This window comes from Eschrichtius robustus, chromosome 12 (genome assembly GCF_028021215.1).
Source record: "Eschrichtius robustus isolate mEscRob2 chromosome 12, mEscRob2.pri, whole genome shotgun sequence".
Classification (NCBI taxonomy): Eukaryota; Metazoa; Chordata; class Mammalia; order Artiodactyla; family Eschrichtiidae; genus Eschrichtius; species Eschrichtius robustus.
Genome location: NC_090835.1, coordinates 36,276,441 through 36,290,714, shown reverse-complemented (window position 1 = coordinate 36,290,714; position 14,274 = coordinate 36,276,441). Strand labels below are relative to the sequence as shown.

Genomic DNA, 14,274 nt, shown 5'->3' with positions numbered 1-14,274 from the left:
CAGAGCTTTAAGGCAGCAGATTTTTTAAGTTAAGCTGGTATAAATTCAGATTTGAGTATTAAAACTAGGATGTTAAATGTAATCTCCATGGTAACCTCAAAGAAAATAGTTATAGAATATACACTAAAGGAAATGAAAAGGGAATTAAAATGTTTCACTACAAAAAAAAAGAAGTACTAAACATAAAAGAGGGCAGTAATACAGGGTATTAGGGACAGAAAAAGCTATAAAGCATATAGAAAACAAACAGCAAAATAATGGAAGTTCCTCCTTATCAGTAATTGCTTGAGTGTAAACGAATTAAACTCTCCAATCACAAAGATGGAAATTGGCAGAATTGTTAACAAAACTATGCTTTCTGGGGCTTCCCTGGTGGTGCAGTGGTTAAGAATCCGCCTGCCAATGCAGGGGACACGGTTCAAGTCCTGGTCCGGGCAGATCCCACGTGCCGCGGAGCAACAAAGCCCGTGTGCCACAACTACTGAGCCGGGGCTCTAGAGCCTGTGAGCCGCAACTACTGAGCCCGTGTGCCACAACTACTGAAGCCCGTGCGCCTAAAGCCCGTGCTCCACAACAAGAGAAGCCACCGCAATGAGAAGCCCACACACCTCAACGAAGAGCAACCCCCACTCGTCGCAACTAGAGAAAGCCCGCGCATAGCAACGAAGACCCAATGCAGCCAAAAATATAATTAATTAATTAATTAATTTTTTAAAAAACTATATGCTTTCTACAAGAGACTTTAGATCCAAAACAGATTGAAAGTGAAAGGACTGAAAAAGATATCCCATGCAAATAGTAACCAAAAGAGAGCAGGGGTGACTATACTAATATCAGACAAAACAGACTTGAAGACAAAAAAGGTTACAAGACACAATAACGTTATACATTAACAAAAGGATCAATACGGCAGGAAGATATAATAATTATAAACATTTATGCACCTAATAACAGATCATCAAAATATTTGACGCTAAATTTGACAGAATTAAAGGAAAAAATAGACAGTTCTACAAATAATAGTTGGAAACTTCACACTCTCAATAACGGATAGGACAACCAGACGGAAGATACGAAAACAGAGGAGTTGAACAATGCAAAAACTAACTAGATCTAACAGACATATAGGGAACACTCTACCCAACAATAATAGGATACACATCCTTCTCAAGTGCACATGAAACATTTTCCAGAAGAGATATATATATCTTAGGCCACAAACTAAGTCTCAATAGATTAAACAGAACATACAAAGTATCTTCTCTGACCACAACAGGATGAAGTTAGAAATCAATGACACAAGGAAACTAGAATATTCACACATTTATGGAAATTAAATAACACACTCCAATGCACCAAAGAAGAAATCACAAGGGAAATTTAAGATATTGAGAGACAAATGAAAATGAGAACAACATACCAAAACTTATGAGATGCAGCAAAAGCAGTGCTAAGGGGGTAATTTATAGCTCTAAATGCTTATGTTAAAAAAGAAAAAAGATTTTGGGACTTCCCTGGTAGTCCAGTGGCTAAGACTCTGCGCTCCCAATGCAGGGGGCCTGGGTTCAATCCCTGGTCAGGGAACTAGATCTCACATGTTGCAACTAAGAGTTCACATGCCGCAACTAAAGATCCCGCATGCCACAAGGAAGATCCCACATGTGGCAGTGAATATCCCACCGTGCCGCAACTAAGACCTGACACAACCAAATAAATAAATAAATATTTTTTTAAAAAAAAGAAAAATGATTTCAAGTCAACAGCATAACTTTGCAGCCTAAAGAAATAGAAAAAAGAACAAATTAAACCTAAAACTAGCAGAAGGAAGGAAATAATAAGATTATAGCTGAGATGAATATAATTGAGAACAGAAAAATAGAAAAAAATCAATAAAAGCAAAAGTTGGTTCTTCAGAAAGATGAACAAAATGGACAAACCTTTAGCTATACTAAGAAAAAAAACCCTCAAAATACTAAAATCTGAAATGGATTTGGGACGTTACTGCCACTCTAATAAAAAGAAATAAAAAGGATTCTAAGAAAGTACTATGAACAATTTTACACCAACAAGTTGCATAACCTTGACAAAATGGACAAATTCCAAGAAACATAAAACCTACCAAAACTGAATCATGAAGAAATAGAAAATCTGAATATCCCCATAACTAGCAAGGAGACTGAATCAGTAATCTAAACCTCCTAACAAGCAAAGGCCCTGGACCTTTGCTGGTGAATTCTGCCAAACATTTGGACAGGAACTGATACCAATCCTTCTCAAACTCTTCAGAGAGGCCAGCATTGCTGGTGCTAGGGCCAAAGAGGGACACTATAGGAAAAGAAAAATATAGACTAATATCCCTTATGACCACTGATGCAAAAATCTTCAACAAAATACTAGATGATTAAGGTGTTCATGAGAGATACTGGTCTCATGTTTTTTTCATGTAGTGTCCTTGTTGGGTTTTGGTATCACGGTTGTTCTGGTCTTATGGGGAGAAATGGGAAATGTCCCTTCTTTTTCTGTTTTCTAAAGAATTTGTGTAGGATTTGTGTTATTTCTTCCTTAGATGATTGGAAGAATTCACCAGCAAAGCCATCTGGGCCTGAAGTTTTCTTTACAGGCAAGTTTTACTTTTCCTAGATGCTGTGTTTAGGCTTTGTATCAAGGCTTAGAGTAGTTACATGCATACACACAGAAATTAGAATGGTGGTTACCAGGAGCTGGTAGGAGGGGTAAGTGGGGAGTTTTTGTTTAATTGGTACAGAGTTTCAGTTTTGCAAAATGCAAAAAGTTCTGGAGATGGATGGTGGTGATGTTTGCACAATACTGTAAACATACTTAAGGCCACTGAACCAAATACTTAAAAATGGTTAAAATGCTAAATTTGAAGTTATGTGTATTTTACTGTAATTTGAAAAACCAGCATGTATATAATACACTGTTGAACCTACAAAGTAGAAAAATGTAATATATTTGTGCAAATATATGTGGAAATTAAACAATACACTCCTAAACAACCAACCTTACAGAAATAAAAAATATTAAAAAGAATTTCTATTAATAATTGTATGCCAGTGTGTGGGCCCTGAACCAAGATGGCAGAGTAGAAGGCCGTGCTCTCACTCCCTCTTGTGATAACACCAGAATCACAACTAGCTGCTGGACAATCATTGACAGGAAGACACTGGAACACACCAAAAAAGATACCCCACACCAAAAGACAAAGGAGAAGCCAAAGTGAGATGGTAGGAGGGGCACAATCACAGTAAAATCAAATCCCATAACTGCTGGGTGGGTGACGCACAGACTGGAGAACACTTATACCACAGAAGTCCACCCACTCGACTGAAGGTTCTGAGCCCCATGTCAGGCTTCCCAACCTGGGGGTCTGGCAACAGGAGGAGGAATTCCTAGAGAATCAGACTTTGAAGCCTAGTGGGAATTGATTGCAGGACTTTGACAGGACTGGGGGAAACAGAGACTCCACTCTTGGAGGGCACACACAAAGTAGTGTGTGCATCGGGACCCAGGGGAAGGAGCAGTGACCCCGGGGGAGACTGAACCAGACCTACCTGCTAGTGTTGGAGAGTCTCCTGCAGAGGCGGGGGGTGGCTGTGGATCACCGTGGGGACAAGGACACTGGCAGCAGAAGTTCTGGGAAGTACTCCTTGGCATGAGCCCTCCCAGAGTCTGCCATTAGCCCCACTAAAGAGTCCAGGTAGGCTCCAGTGTTGGGTTGCCTCAGGCCAAACAACCAACAGGGAGGGAACCCAGCCCCACCCATCAGCAGTAAAGCGGATGAAAGTTTTACTGAGCTCTGCCCACCAGAGCAACAGCCAGCTCTACCCACCACCAGTCCCTCCCATCAGGAAACTTGCAGAAGCCTCTTAGAAAGCCTCATCCACCAGAGGGCAGACAGCAGAAGCAAGAAGAACTACAATCCTGCAGCCTGTGGAACAAAAACCACATTCACAGAAAGATAGACAAGATGAAAAGGCAGAGGGCTATGTACCGGATGAAGGAACAAGACAAAACCGCAGAAAAACAACTAAATGAAATAGAGATAGGCAACCTTCCAGAAAAAGAATTCAGAATAATGATAGTGAAGATGATCCAGGACCTCGGAAAAAGTATGGAGGCAAAGATCGAGAAGATGTAAGAAATGTTTAACAAAGACCTAGAAGAATTAAATAACAAACAAACAGAGATGAATAACACAATATCTGAAATGAAAACTACACTAGAATGAATCAATAGCAGAATAACTGAGGCAGAAGAACGGATAAGTGACCTGGAAGACAGAATGGTGGAATTCACTGTTGTGGAACAGAATAAAGAAAAAAGGATGAAAAGAAATGAAGACAGCCTAAGAGACCTCTGGGATAACATTAAATGCAACAACATTCACATTATAGGGGTCCCAGAAGGAGAAGAGAGAGAGAAAGAACCCGAGAAAATATTAGAAGAGATTATAGTCGAAAACTTCCCTAACATGGGAAAGGAAATAGCCACCCAAGTCCAGGAAGCGCAGAGAGTCCCATACAGGATAAACCCAAGGAGAAACACGCCGAGACACATAGTAATCAAATTGGCAAAAATTAAAGACAAAGAAAAATTATTGAAAACAGCAAGGGAAAAACGACAAACAACAAACAAGGTAACTCCCATAAGGTTAACAGCTGATTTCTCAGCAAAAACTCTACAAGCCAGAAGGGAGTGGCATGATATACTTAAAGTGATGAAAGGGAAGAACCTACAACCAAGATTACTCTACCCGACAAGGATCTCATTCAGGTTCGATGGAGAAATCAAAAGCTTTGCAGACAAGCAAAAGCTAAGAGAATTCAGCACCACCAAACCAGCTCTACAACAAATGCTAAAGGAACTTCTCTAAGTGGGAAACACAAGAGAAGAAAAGGACCTACAAAAACAAACCCAAAACAATTAAGAAAATGGTCATAGGAACATACATATCGATAATTACCTTTAACGTGAATGGATTAAATGCTCCAACCAAAAGACACAGGCTTGCTGAATGGATACAAAAACAAGACCCATATATATGCTGTCTCCAAGAGACCCACTTCACACCTAGGGACACATACAGACTGAAAGTGAGATGATGGAAAAAGATATTCCATGCAAATGGAAACCAAAAGAAAGCTGGAGTAGCAATACTCATATCAGACAAAATAGACTTTCAAATAAAGAATGCTACAAGAGACAAGGAAGGACACTATATAATGACCAAGGGATCAACCCAAGAAGAAGATATAACAATTATAAAAATATATGCACCCAACATAGGAGCACCTCAATACATAAAGCAACTGCTAACAGCTATAAAAGAGGAAATCAACAGTAACACAATAACAGTGGGGGACTTTAACACCTCACTTACACCAATGGACAGATCATCCAAAATGAAAATAAATAAGGAAACAGAAGCTTTAAATGACACAATAGACCAGATAGATTTAATTGATATTTATAGGACATTCCATCCAAAAACAGCAGATTACACTTTCTTCTCAAGCGCGCATGGAACATTCTCCAGGATAGATCACATCTTGGGTCACAAATCAAGCCTCAGTAAATTTAAGAAAACTGAAATCATATCAAGCATCTTTTCTGACCACAACGCAATGAGATTAGAAATGAATTACAGGGAAAAAATCGTAAAAAACACAAACATGGAGGCTCAACAATACGTTACTAAATAACCAAGATGTCACTGAAGAAATCAAAAAGGAAATCAAAAAATACCTAGAGACAAATGACAACGAAAACACAACGATCCAAAACCTATGGGATGTAGCAAAAGCAGTTCTAAGAGGGAAGTTTATAGCTATACAAGCCTACCTAAAGAAACAAGAAAAATCTCAAGTAAACAATCTAACATTACACCTAAAGGAACTAGAGAAAGAACAAACAAAACCCAAAGTTAGCAGAAGGAAAGAAATCATAAAGATCAGAGCAGAAATAAATGAAATAGAAACAAAGAAAACAATAGCAAAGATCAATAAAACTAAAAGCTGGTTCTTTGAGAAGATAAACAAAATTGATAAACCATTAGCCAGACTCATCAAGAAAAAGAGGGAGAGGACTCAAATCAATAAAATCAGAAATGAAAAAGGAGAAGTTACAACAGACACTGCAGAAATACAAAGCATCCTAATAGACTACTACAAGCAACTCTATGCCAATAAAATGGACAACCTGGAAGAAATGGACAAATTCTTAGAAAGGTATAACCTTCCAAGACTGAACCAGGTAGAAATAGAAAATATGAACAGACCAATCACAAGTGATGAAATTGAAACTGTGATTAAAAATCTTCCAACAAACAAAAGTCCAGGACCAGATGGCTTCACAGGTGAATTCTATCAAACATTTAGAGAAGAGGTAACACCTATCCTTCTCAAACTCTTCCAAAAAATTGCAGAGGAAGAAACACTCCCAAATTCATTCTATGAGGCCACCATCACCCTGATACCAAAACCAGACAAAGATACTGTAAAAAAAGAAAATTACAGACCAATATCACTGATGAATATAGATGCAAAAATCCTCAACAAAATACTAGCAAACAGAATCCAACAACACATTAAAAGGATCACACACCATGATCAAGTGGGATTTATCCCAGGGATGCAAGGATTCTTCAATATACACAAATCAATCAATGTGATACACCGTATTAACAAATTGAAGAATAAAAACCATATGATCATCTCAATAGATGCAGAAAAAGCTTCTGACAAAATTCAACACCCATTTATGATAAAAACTCTCCAGAAAATGGGCATAGAGGGAACCTACCTCAACATAATAAAGGCCATATATGACAAACCCACAGCAAACATCATTCTCAATAGTGGAAAACTGAAAGCATTTCCTCTAAGATCAGGAACAAGAGAAGGATGTCCACTTTCACCGCTATTATTCAACACAGTTTTGGAAGTCCTAGTGTCAGCAATCAGAGAAGAAAAAGAAATAAAAGGAATACAAATTGGAAAAGAAGACGTAAAACTGTCACTGTTTGCAGATGACATGATACTATACATAGAGAATCCTAAAGATGCCACCAGAAAACTACTAGAGCTAATCAATGAATTTGGTAAAGTTGCAGGATACAAAATTAATGCACAGAAATCTCTTGCATTCCTATACACTAATGATGAAAACTCTGAAAGAGAAATTAAGGAAACACTCCCATTTACCACTGCAACAAAAAGAATAAAATACCTAGGAATAAACCTACCTAGGGAGACAAAAGACCTGTATGCAGAAAACTATAAGACACTGTTGAAAGAAATTAAAGATGATACCAACAGATGGAGAGATAGACCATGTTCTTGGATTGGAAGAATCAACATTGTGAAAATGACTATACTATCCAAAGCAATCTACAGATTCAATGCAATCCCTATCAAATTACCAATGGCATTTTTTACGGAACTAGAACAAAAAAATCTTAACATTTGTATGGAGACACAAAAGACCCCAAATAGCCAAAGCAGTCTTGAGGGAAAAAAACGGAGTTGGAAGAATCAGACTCCCTGACTTCAGACTATACTACAAAGCTACAGTAATCAAGTCAATATGGTACTGGCACAAAAACAGAAATACAGATCAATGGAACAGGATAGAAAGCCCAGAGATAAACCCACACACCTATGGTCAACTAATCTATGACAAAGGAGGCAAGGATATACAATGGAGAAAAGACAGCCTCTTCAATAAGTGGTGCTGGGAAAACTGGACAGCTACATGTAAAAGAATGAAATTAGAACACTCCCTAACACCATACACAAAAATAAACTCAAAATGGATTAGAGACCTAAATGTAAGACCGGACACTATAAAACTCTTAGAGGAAAACATAGGAAGAACACTCTTTGACATAAATCACAGCAAGATCTTTTTTGATCCACCTCCTAGAGTAATGGAAATAAAAAGAAAAATAAACAAATGGGACCTAATGATACTTCAAAGCTTTTGCACAGCAAAGGAAACCATAAACAAGACGAAAAGACAACCCTCAGAATGGGAGAAAATATTTGCAAACGAATCAACGGACAAAAGATTAATCTCCAAAATATATAAACAGCTCATGCAGCTCAATATTAAAAAAACAAACACCCCAATCCAAAAATGGGCAGAAGACCTAAATAGACATTTCTCCAAAGAAGACATACAGATGGCCAAGAAGCACATGAAAAGCTGCTCAACACCACTAATTATTAGAGAAATGCAAATCAAAACTACAATGAGGTATCACCTCACCCCAGTTAGAATGGGCAACATCAGAAAATCTACAAACAACAAATGCTGGAGAGGGTGTGGAGAAAAGGGAAGCCTCTTGCACTGTTGGTGGGAATGTAAATTGATACAGCCACTATGGAGAACAGTAGGGAGGTTCCTTAAAAAACTAAAAATAGAATTACCATATGATCCAGCAATCCCACTACTGGGCATATACCTAGAGAAAACCATAATTCAAAAAGACACATGCACCCCAATGTTCATTGCAGCACTATTTACAATAGCCAGGTCATGGAAGCAACCTAAATGCCCATCGACAGATGACTGGATAAAGAAGATGTGGTACATATATACAATGGAATATTACTCAGCCATAAAAAGGAACGAAATTGGGTCATTTGTAGAGACGTGGATGGATCTAGAGACTGTCATACAGAGTGAAGTAAGTCAGAAAGAGAAAAACAAAAATCGTATATTAAGGCATATATGTGGAACCTAGAAAAATGGTATAGATGAACCGGTTTGCAGGGCAGAAATTGAGACACAGATGTAGAGAACAAACGTATGGACACCAAGGGGGGAAAGCGGCAGGGGGGTGGGGGTGGTGGTGTGATGAATTGGGCGATTGGGATTAACATGTATACACTGATGTGTATAAAATTGATGACTAATAAGAACCTGCTGTACAAAAAATTAAATAAAATAAAATTCAAAAATTCAAAAAAAAATTGTATGCCAATTAGATAACTTAGTTGAAAAGGACAAATTCCTAGAAAGACACAAATTTTAGAAAGAGAAGAACAAATAATCTGAATATAGTAAGTAAAGACATGGAATTTATTATCAAAAAACTACCCACAAAGAAAAGCTCAGGTCCACCCAGATGCCTTCATTGGTGAATTCTAGCAAACATTTCAAGAAGAATTAATACCAGTTCTTCACTAATTCTTCCCAAAAAAGATGAGGGAAACTCCCCAACTCATTCTGAGGCCAGTATTACCCTGATAACAAAACCAATAAAAATATCACAAGAAAAGAAAACTGAAGACCAACATCTCATGTGAACACAGACACAAAAACGCTCAACAAAATACTAGAGACATGACTCTAGCAACATATAAGAAGCAGTATACACGATGACCAAGTGGGATTTATCTCAGGAATACAAGGATGATTTAACATCCAAAAACCAATTAATGCAACACACCATATCAACAGAATAAAAAACAAAAGCCACATGATCATCTAAATAGAAAGCATTTGACAAACCCAACACCTTTTCATCATAAAAACACTTAGCAGGGCTTCCCTGTTGGCGCAGTGCTTAAGAATCCGCCTGTCAATGCAGGGGACACAGGTTCGAGCCCTGATCCAGGAAGATCCCATACGCCGCGGAGCAACTAAGCCTGTGCACCACAACTACTGAGCCTGCGCTCTAGAGCCCGTAAGCCACAACAACTGAGCCCGTGTGCCACACCTACTGAAGCCCACACGCCTAGAGCCCATGCTCCACAATAAGAGAAGCCACCGCAATGAGAAGCCTGTGTACCGCAACGAAGAGTAGCCCCCGCTCTCCACAACTAGAGAAAGCCCGTGCGCAGCAATGAACACCCAACGCAGCCAAAAATAAATAAATAAATTAACTAATTTTTTAAAAAGTGGAAACAACCTGTTTATCAGCTGGTGAATAGATAAACAAAATGTGGTATAGCCATACAATGGAATACTATTCAGCCATATAAAAGAATGAAGTACATGACGTGCCCTACAACATGGATGAATCTAAAAAACATACGCTAAATGAAAGATATCAGTCACAAAGGACCACATAGTTTTGTACAGCTGTATTTAAATGAAATGTCCAGAATAGGCAGATATAGAGACAGAAATATTAGCAGTTGCTTAGGGGTGAAAGGCCTATAGGACAATGGGGAGGGACAGTGGGTACAGGGTTTCTTTCGGGGATAATTAAATGTTCTAACATTGATGTGGTGATGGTTGTACAACTCTGTGAACATATTAAAAACCACTGAATTGTATATTTGAAATGGGTAAAATGTATGGTATGTTAATTATATTTCAAAAGGCCATTAAAAAAATTCCATAGCATAAGCAGCTGACACAGCTAATGGAACACTCACCTCTCTTTCCAATTCATCCTCCTCTTCCAAAATATCATACACCTGCTCTAAAAGCTGAATCCCCAGGCCCCGAATTACATCAGCTCTCAAGACTTCAACTATTCTTCTGATTTTTTCAGAACCTGGCACGATAGCTAAAAAGCAATAACAACAACAGGAAAAAAGTAAACACTTTCACCACTGCAGCAAGAAGAACACAATTTTTTTTTTCTTTTTTTTCCTGGTAATCTTGTCATGTTAAGATTCTTTTCACTTTGACAAGAGTTTAGTTTAAGAGTTCATGTATTTTTAATGACTAAAATGTATATATGAACTTACGCTTCGTGTCTCATCACCATCTCCTAAATCTAAAAACTACAAATTGTCTAATTTGAAGAAAGTCCACATGAAAAATTCCAAACATGTATTTATTTGCATTTATTTTTAAAAATCAATTTTCATTCAACTTTTCAGGAATACAACTGTTACATAAAATAAGATATATTTTTTTATGGAGATATCCAAATGAAATAATTTAAAAAACCAAAAAAATTTGCAAGCATTAAGCTCCTTAGTTTGATACATTTCTCCAGTAAACATATGCTCTCCAGCTTGGTGTAAAACAATAAACTGACCACCTGAAGGTAGCTCTTTAAAATGGAGTTCCTCCGCCCCCTCTGCAACTTTCCCATGAAGTATCAGCGTGTCCCGATACTTCCGATGAAGTTTAAATTCTGACACTGGCTCTGGTACCGGGAGATCTTCATAGCTCTCTTTAGAGTCCAACTTCAGGGTCTGTGTCATCAATTGTACCAAGTCACTCATTTCATTTGTATGACCTTTCCTGAAAAAGAAAAAATTCTCTTGTTATTAATTGGCTTCATGAGAATTTTTCATTAGAAATTAGATACAAAACAACCTTTAGGAAGTTCTGCTTTCCAATGAGAAAGTATGCTCCTACAGACAGAACCCTTCCACAAATAAGTATAAACTCTGGACAAAATACAAAAATCAACTATGTGAAGGCAATGAAGAATGTACAAAATTTGCAAGCAGATTATGGAGGAGAGTCAACACCTTTAGTCTAAAGGCAAGCCATAGGCAGCTAAAGTACAACAGAAAACCCACAGTCTTTCTTGCCTGCAAAACCAAAGGACAGAGCTCGAGACCACCACTGCCACTAGAAAGTGAGAGAAGAATCTTGGAAAGGAGAGAGTGAGAAAGACAAGGTCCCAGATTTTGTGTATAAATTCCACCCAACTATTTCTAAGTAATTTAACTATATCCAAGTACAAAGTTCAAGGATATTTAAAGAAATATAAAAATATCAGCACTTAATGGGATAAATTGACAATGTCTGGCATCACGTCAAAAATACCAGACATGCAAAGCAGGAAGATAGCACACAATTATGAAGAGAAAAAAATCAGTTAATAGAAATAGATCCAGAAGTGATACAAGTGACAGAATAAGGACATTAAAATGGTTATTAAAAACATATTCCATATGACCAAGGTAGAGGAAACACCAACATGTTAAGGAGAGGCAATGAAGATATAAAAAGGACCCAAACTGAACTACAAATGATAAGTACAATGTGTTGAATATGTGGGATGGGATTAACAAATTAGATACTGCAGGAGAAAAGATTAGTGAACTCAAAGATACAGCAATAGAATCTACAAAAAATGGAACAGATGGGAATTCCCTGGCAGTGCTGTGGTTAGGACTCCACACTTTCACTGCCGAGGGCATGGGTTCAATCCCTGGTCGGGGAACTAAGATCCCACAAGCCACGCGGTGTGGCCAGAAAAAAAAAAAAGGAACAGAGAAAAAAAGACTAAAAAAAAAAAGAATACGATTAGTGACCTGTGGGATAACTTTAAGCAATCTAATATACATGTAATCAGAATCCTTAGGAGGGCAGGAGGGGGTCCAAAAACATACTTGAAGAAATAATGGCGAAACTGTTTCCACCAATGAAAACTATAAACCCACAGATCTAAGAAGACATTTTATAAGAATTCTGACTGAAAATCAGATATGTTCATTAAAAGAGAATTTTAGCTCTTGCATATACCAAAAACCATTTACAACATTATCAATGACAGTTCTACAGGTCTGAATGCTACTATAAATGTACATTTAAAATTAATTCATAAACAAATGGGACCTAATCAAGCTTATAAGCTTTTGCACAGCAACGGAAACCATAAAAAAAAAAATGAAAAGATAACCTACAGACTGGGAGAAAATATTTGCAAACAATGCAACTGACAAGGAATTAATTTCCAAAATATATAAACAGCTCATACAATTCAATAACAACAACAAAAAACAACCCAATCAAAAAATGGGCAGAAGACCTAAACAGACATTTCTCCAAAGAAGACATAAAGATGGCCAATAGGCACATGAAAAGATGCTCAACACCACTAATTATTAGAGAAATGCAAATCAAAACTACAATGAGGTACCACCTTACATGGGTCAGAATGGCCATCATTAAAAAGTCTACAAATAATAAATGCTGGAGAGGATGTGGAGAAAAGGGAACCCTCCTACACTGTTGGTGGGAATGTAAATTGGTGCAGCCATTATGGAAAACAGTATGGAGGTTCCTCAGAAAACTAAAAACAGAGTTGCCATGTGATCCAGCAATTCCACTCCTAGGCATATACCCAGACAAAACTATAATTCGAAAAGATACATGCACCCCTATGTTCATAGCAGCACTATCTACAATAACGAAGACATGGAAACAACCTAAATGTCCATTGACAGATGAATGGATAAAGATGTAAGATAGACAGATAGGTAGATACACATACACACACATACATATATATACACATACATACAATGGACTATTACTCAGCCACTAAAAAGAATGAAATCATGCCATTCGCAGCAACATGGATGGACCTAGAGGTTATCATACTAAGCGAAGTAAGTCAGAAAGAGAAAGACAAATACCATATGATATCACTTATTTGTGAAATCTAAAGTATAACACAAACAAATATATCTGTAAAATAGAAACAGACTCAAAGACATGGGAACAGACTTGTGGTTTCCAAGGGGGTTGGGGGTGGGGGAGGGAAGTATTGGGAGTGTGGGATCAGCAGATGCAAACTATTATTTATAGGACGGATAAACAGCAAGGTCCTACTGTATAGCCCAGGGAACTCTACTCAATATCCTGTGATAAACCACAATGGAAAAGAATATGAAAAAGAATATATGTATAACTGAGTCACTTTGCTGTACAGCAGAAATTAATACAACATTGTAAAGCAACTATACTTCAATAAAATTTTTTTAAAAGTAAAAAAATAAAATTAAATTAGAATAAAATTAATTCAAACAGAAATAGCTTATGAAAGGAGATAGAAAAATAAGAACTTACCCTTCCTTTGAATTCCCATTTGATTTATCAGTTGAACTTGTAGAAGAACTTAACTCATCCTCAGAGAGACAATGGGTGAGTTTCCTTTCCTATTAATGTTTGGAAAAACAAAATTCCACATGACAACACAACCAGAATGTAATACATGAAACAGTCTTAGATGCAATGCCTAGACACAATGTGCACCTAGGTCCAATTTAACAGGAGAACTATGGATATAAAAATTGAAGTTACTTTACCAAATAATGTCCCAGTTCACCCATGAAGTTCATAAATGAAGCCTGAGGAACATCAAAGTGAAGTTTTATAAGGTCCTGGAAAGTCTCAGCTATGAAGAAATTTCCTTTCCAGAGGAGAGCAGACAAACAGTTCTGGTGTTTGAACTTCTAAGCAGAGGGCTGGTACCATAAGGAATGTTGGCATTTTAAACTAGACAGAATGCCACCTAAATAAAAAGTAACCTCAGTTTGCTCACCC

At 37.5% G+C, this 14,274-nt stretch overlaps 1 protein-coding gene across 2 annotated transcripts in view; it reads right to left on the bottom strand.

Annotated features, from left to right (window-relative positions):
* NEK4 (NIMA related kinase 4) overlaps positions 1-14,274 on the bottom strand; it is a 36,253-nt gene that overhangs the window by 6,555 nt on the left and 15,424 nt on the right. For both annotated transcript variants that reach the window (XM_068557887.1, XM_068557886.1), the window contains exons 11-13: positions 13,798-13,886; positions 11,027-11,232; positions 10,410-10,543 (exon numbers count right to left, since the gene is read on the bottom strand). In XM_068557887.1, the coding sequence (XP_068413988.1) occupies positions 10,410-10,543; positions 11,027-11,232; positions 13,798-13,886 (429 nt within the window). The remainder of the gene's footprint in view (positions 1-10,409; positions 10,544-11,026; positions 11,233-13,797; positions 13,887-14,274) is intronic.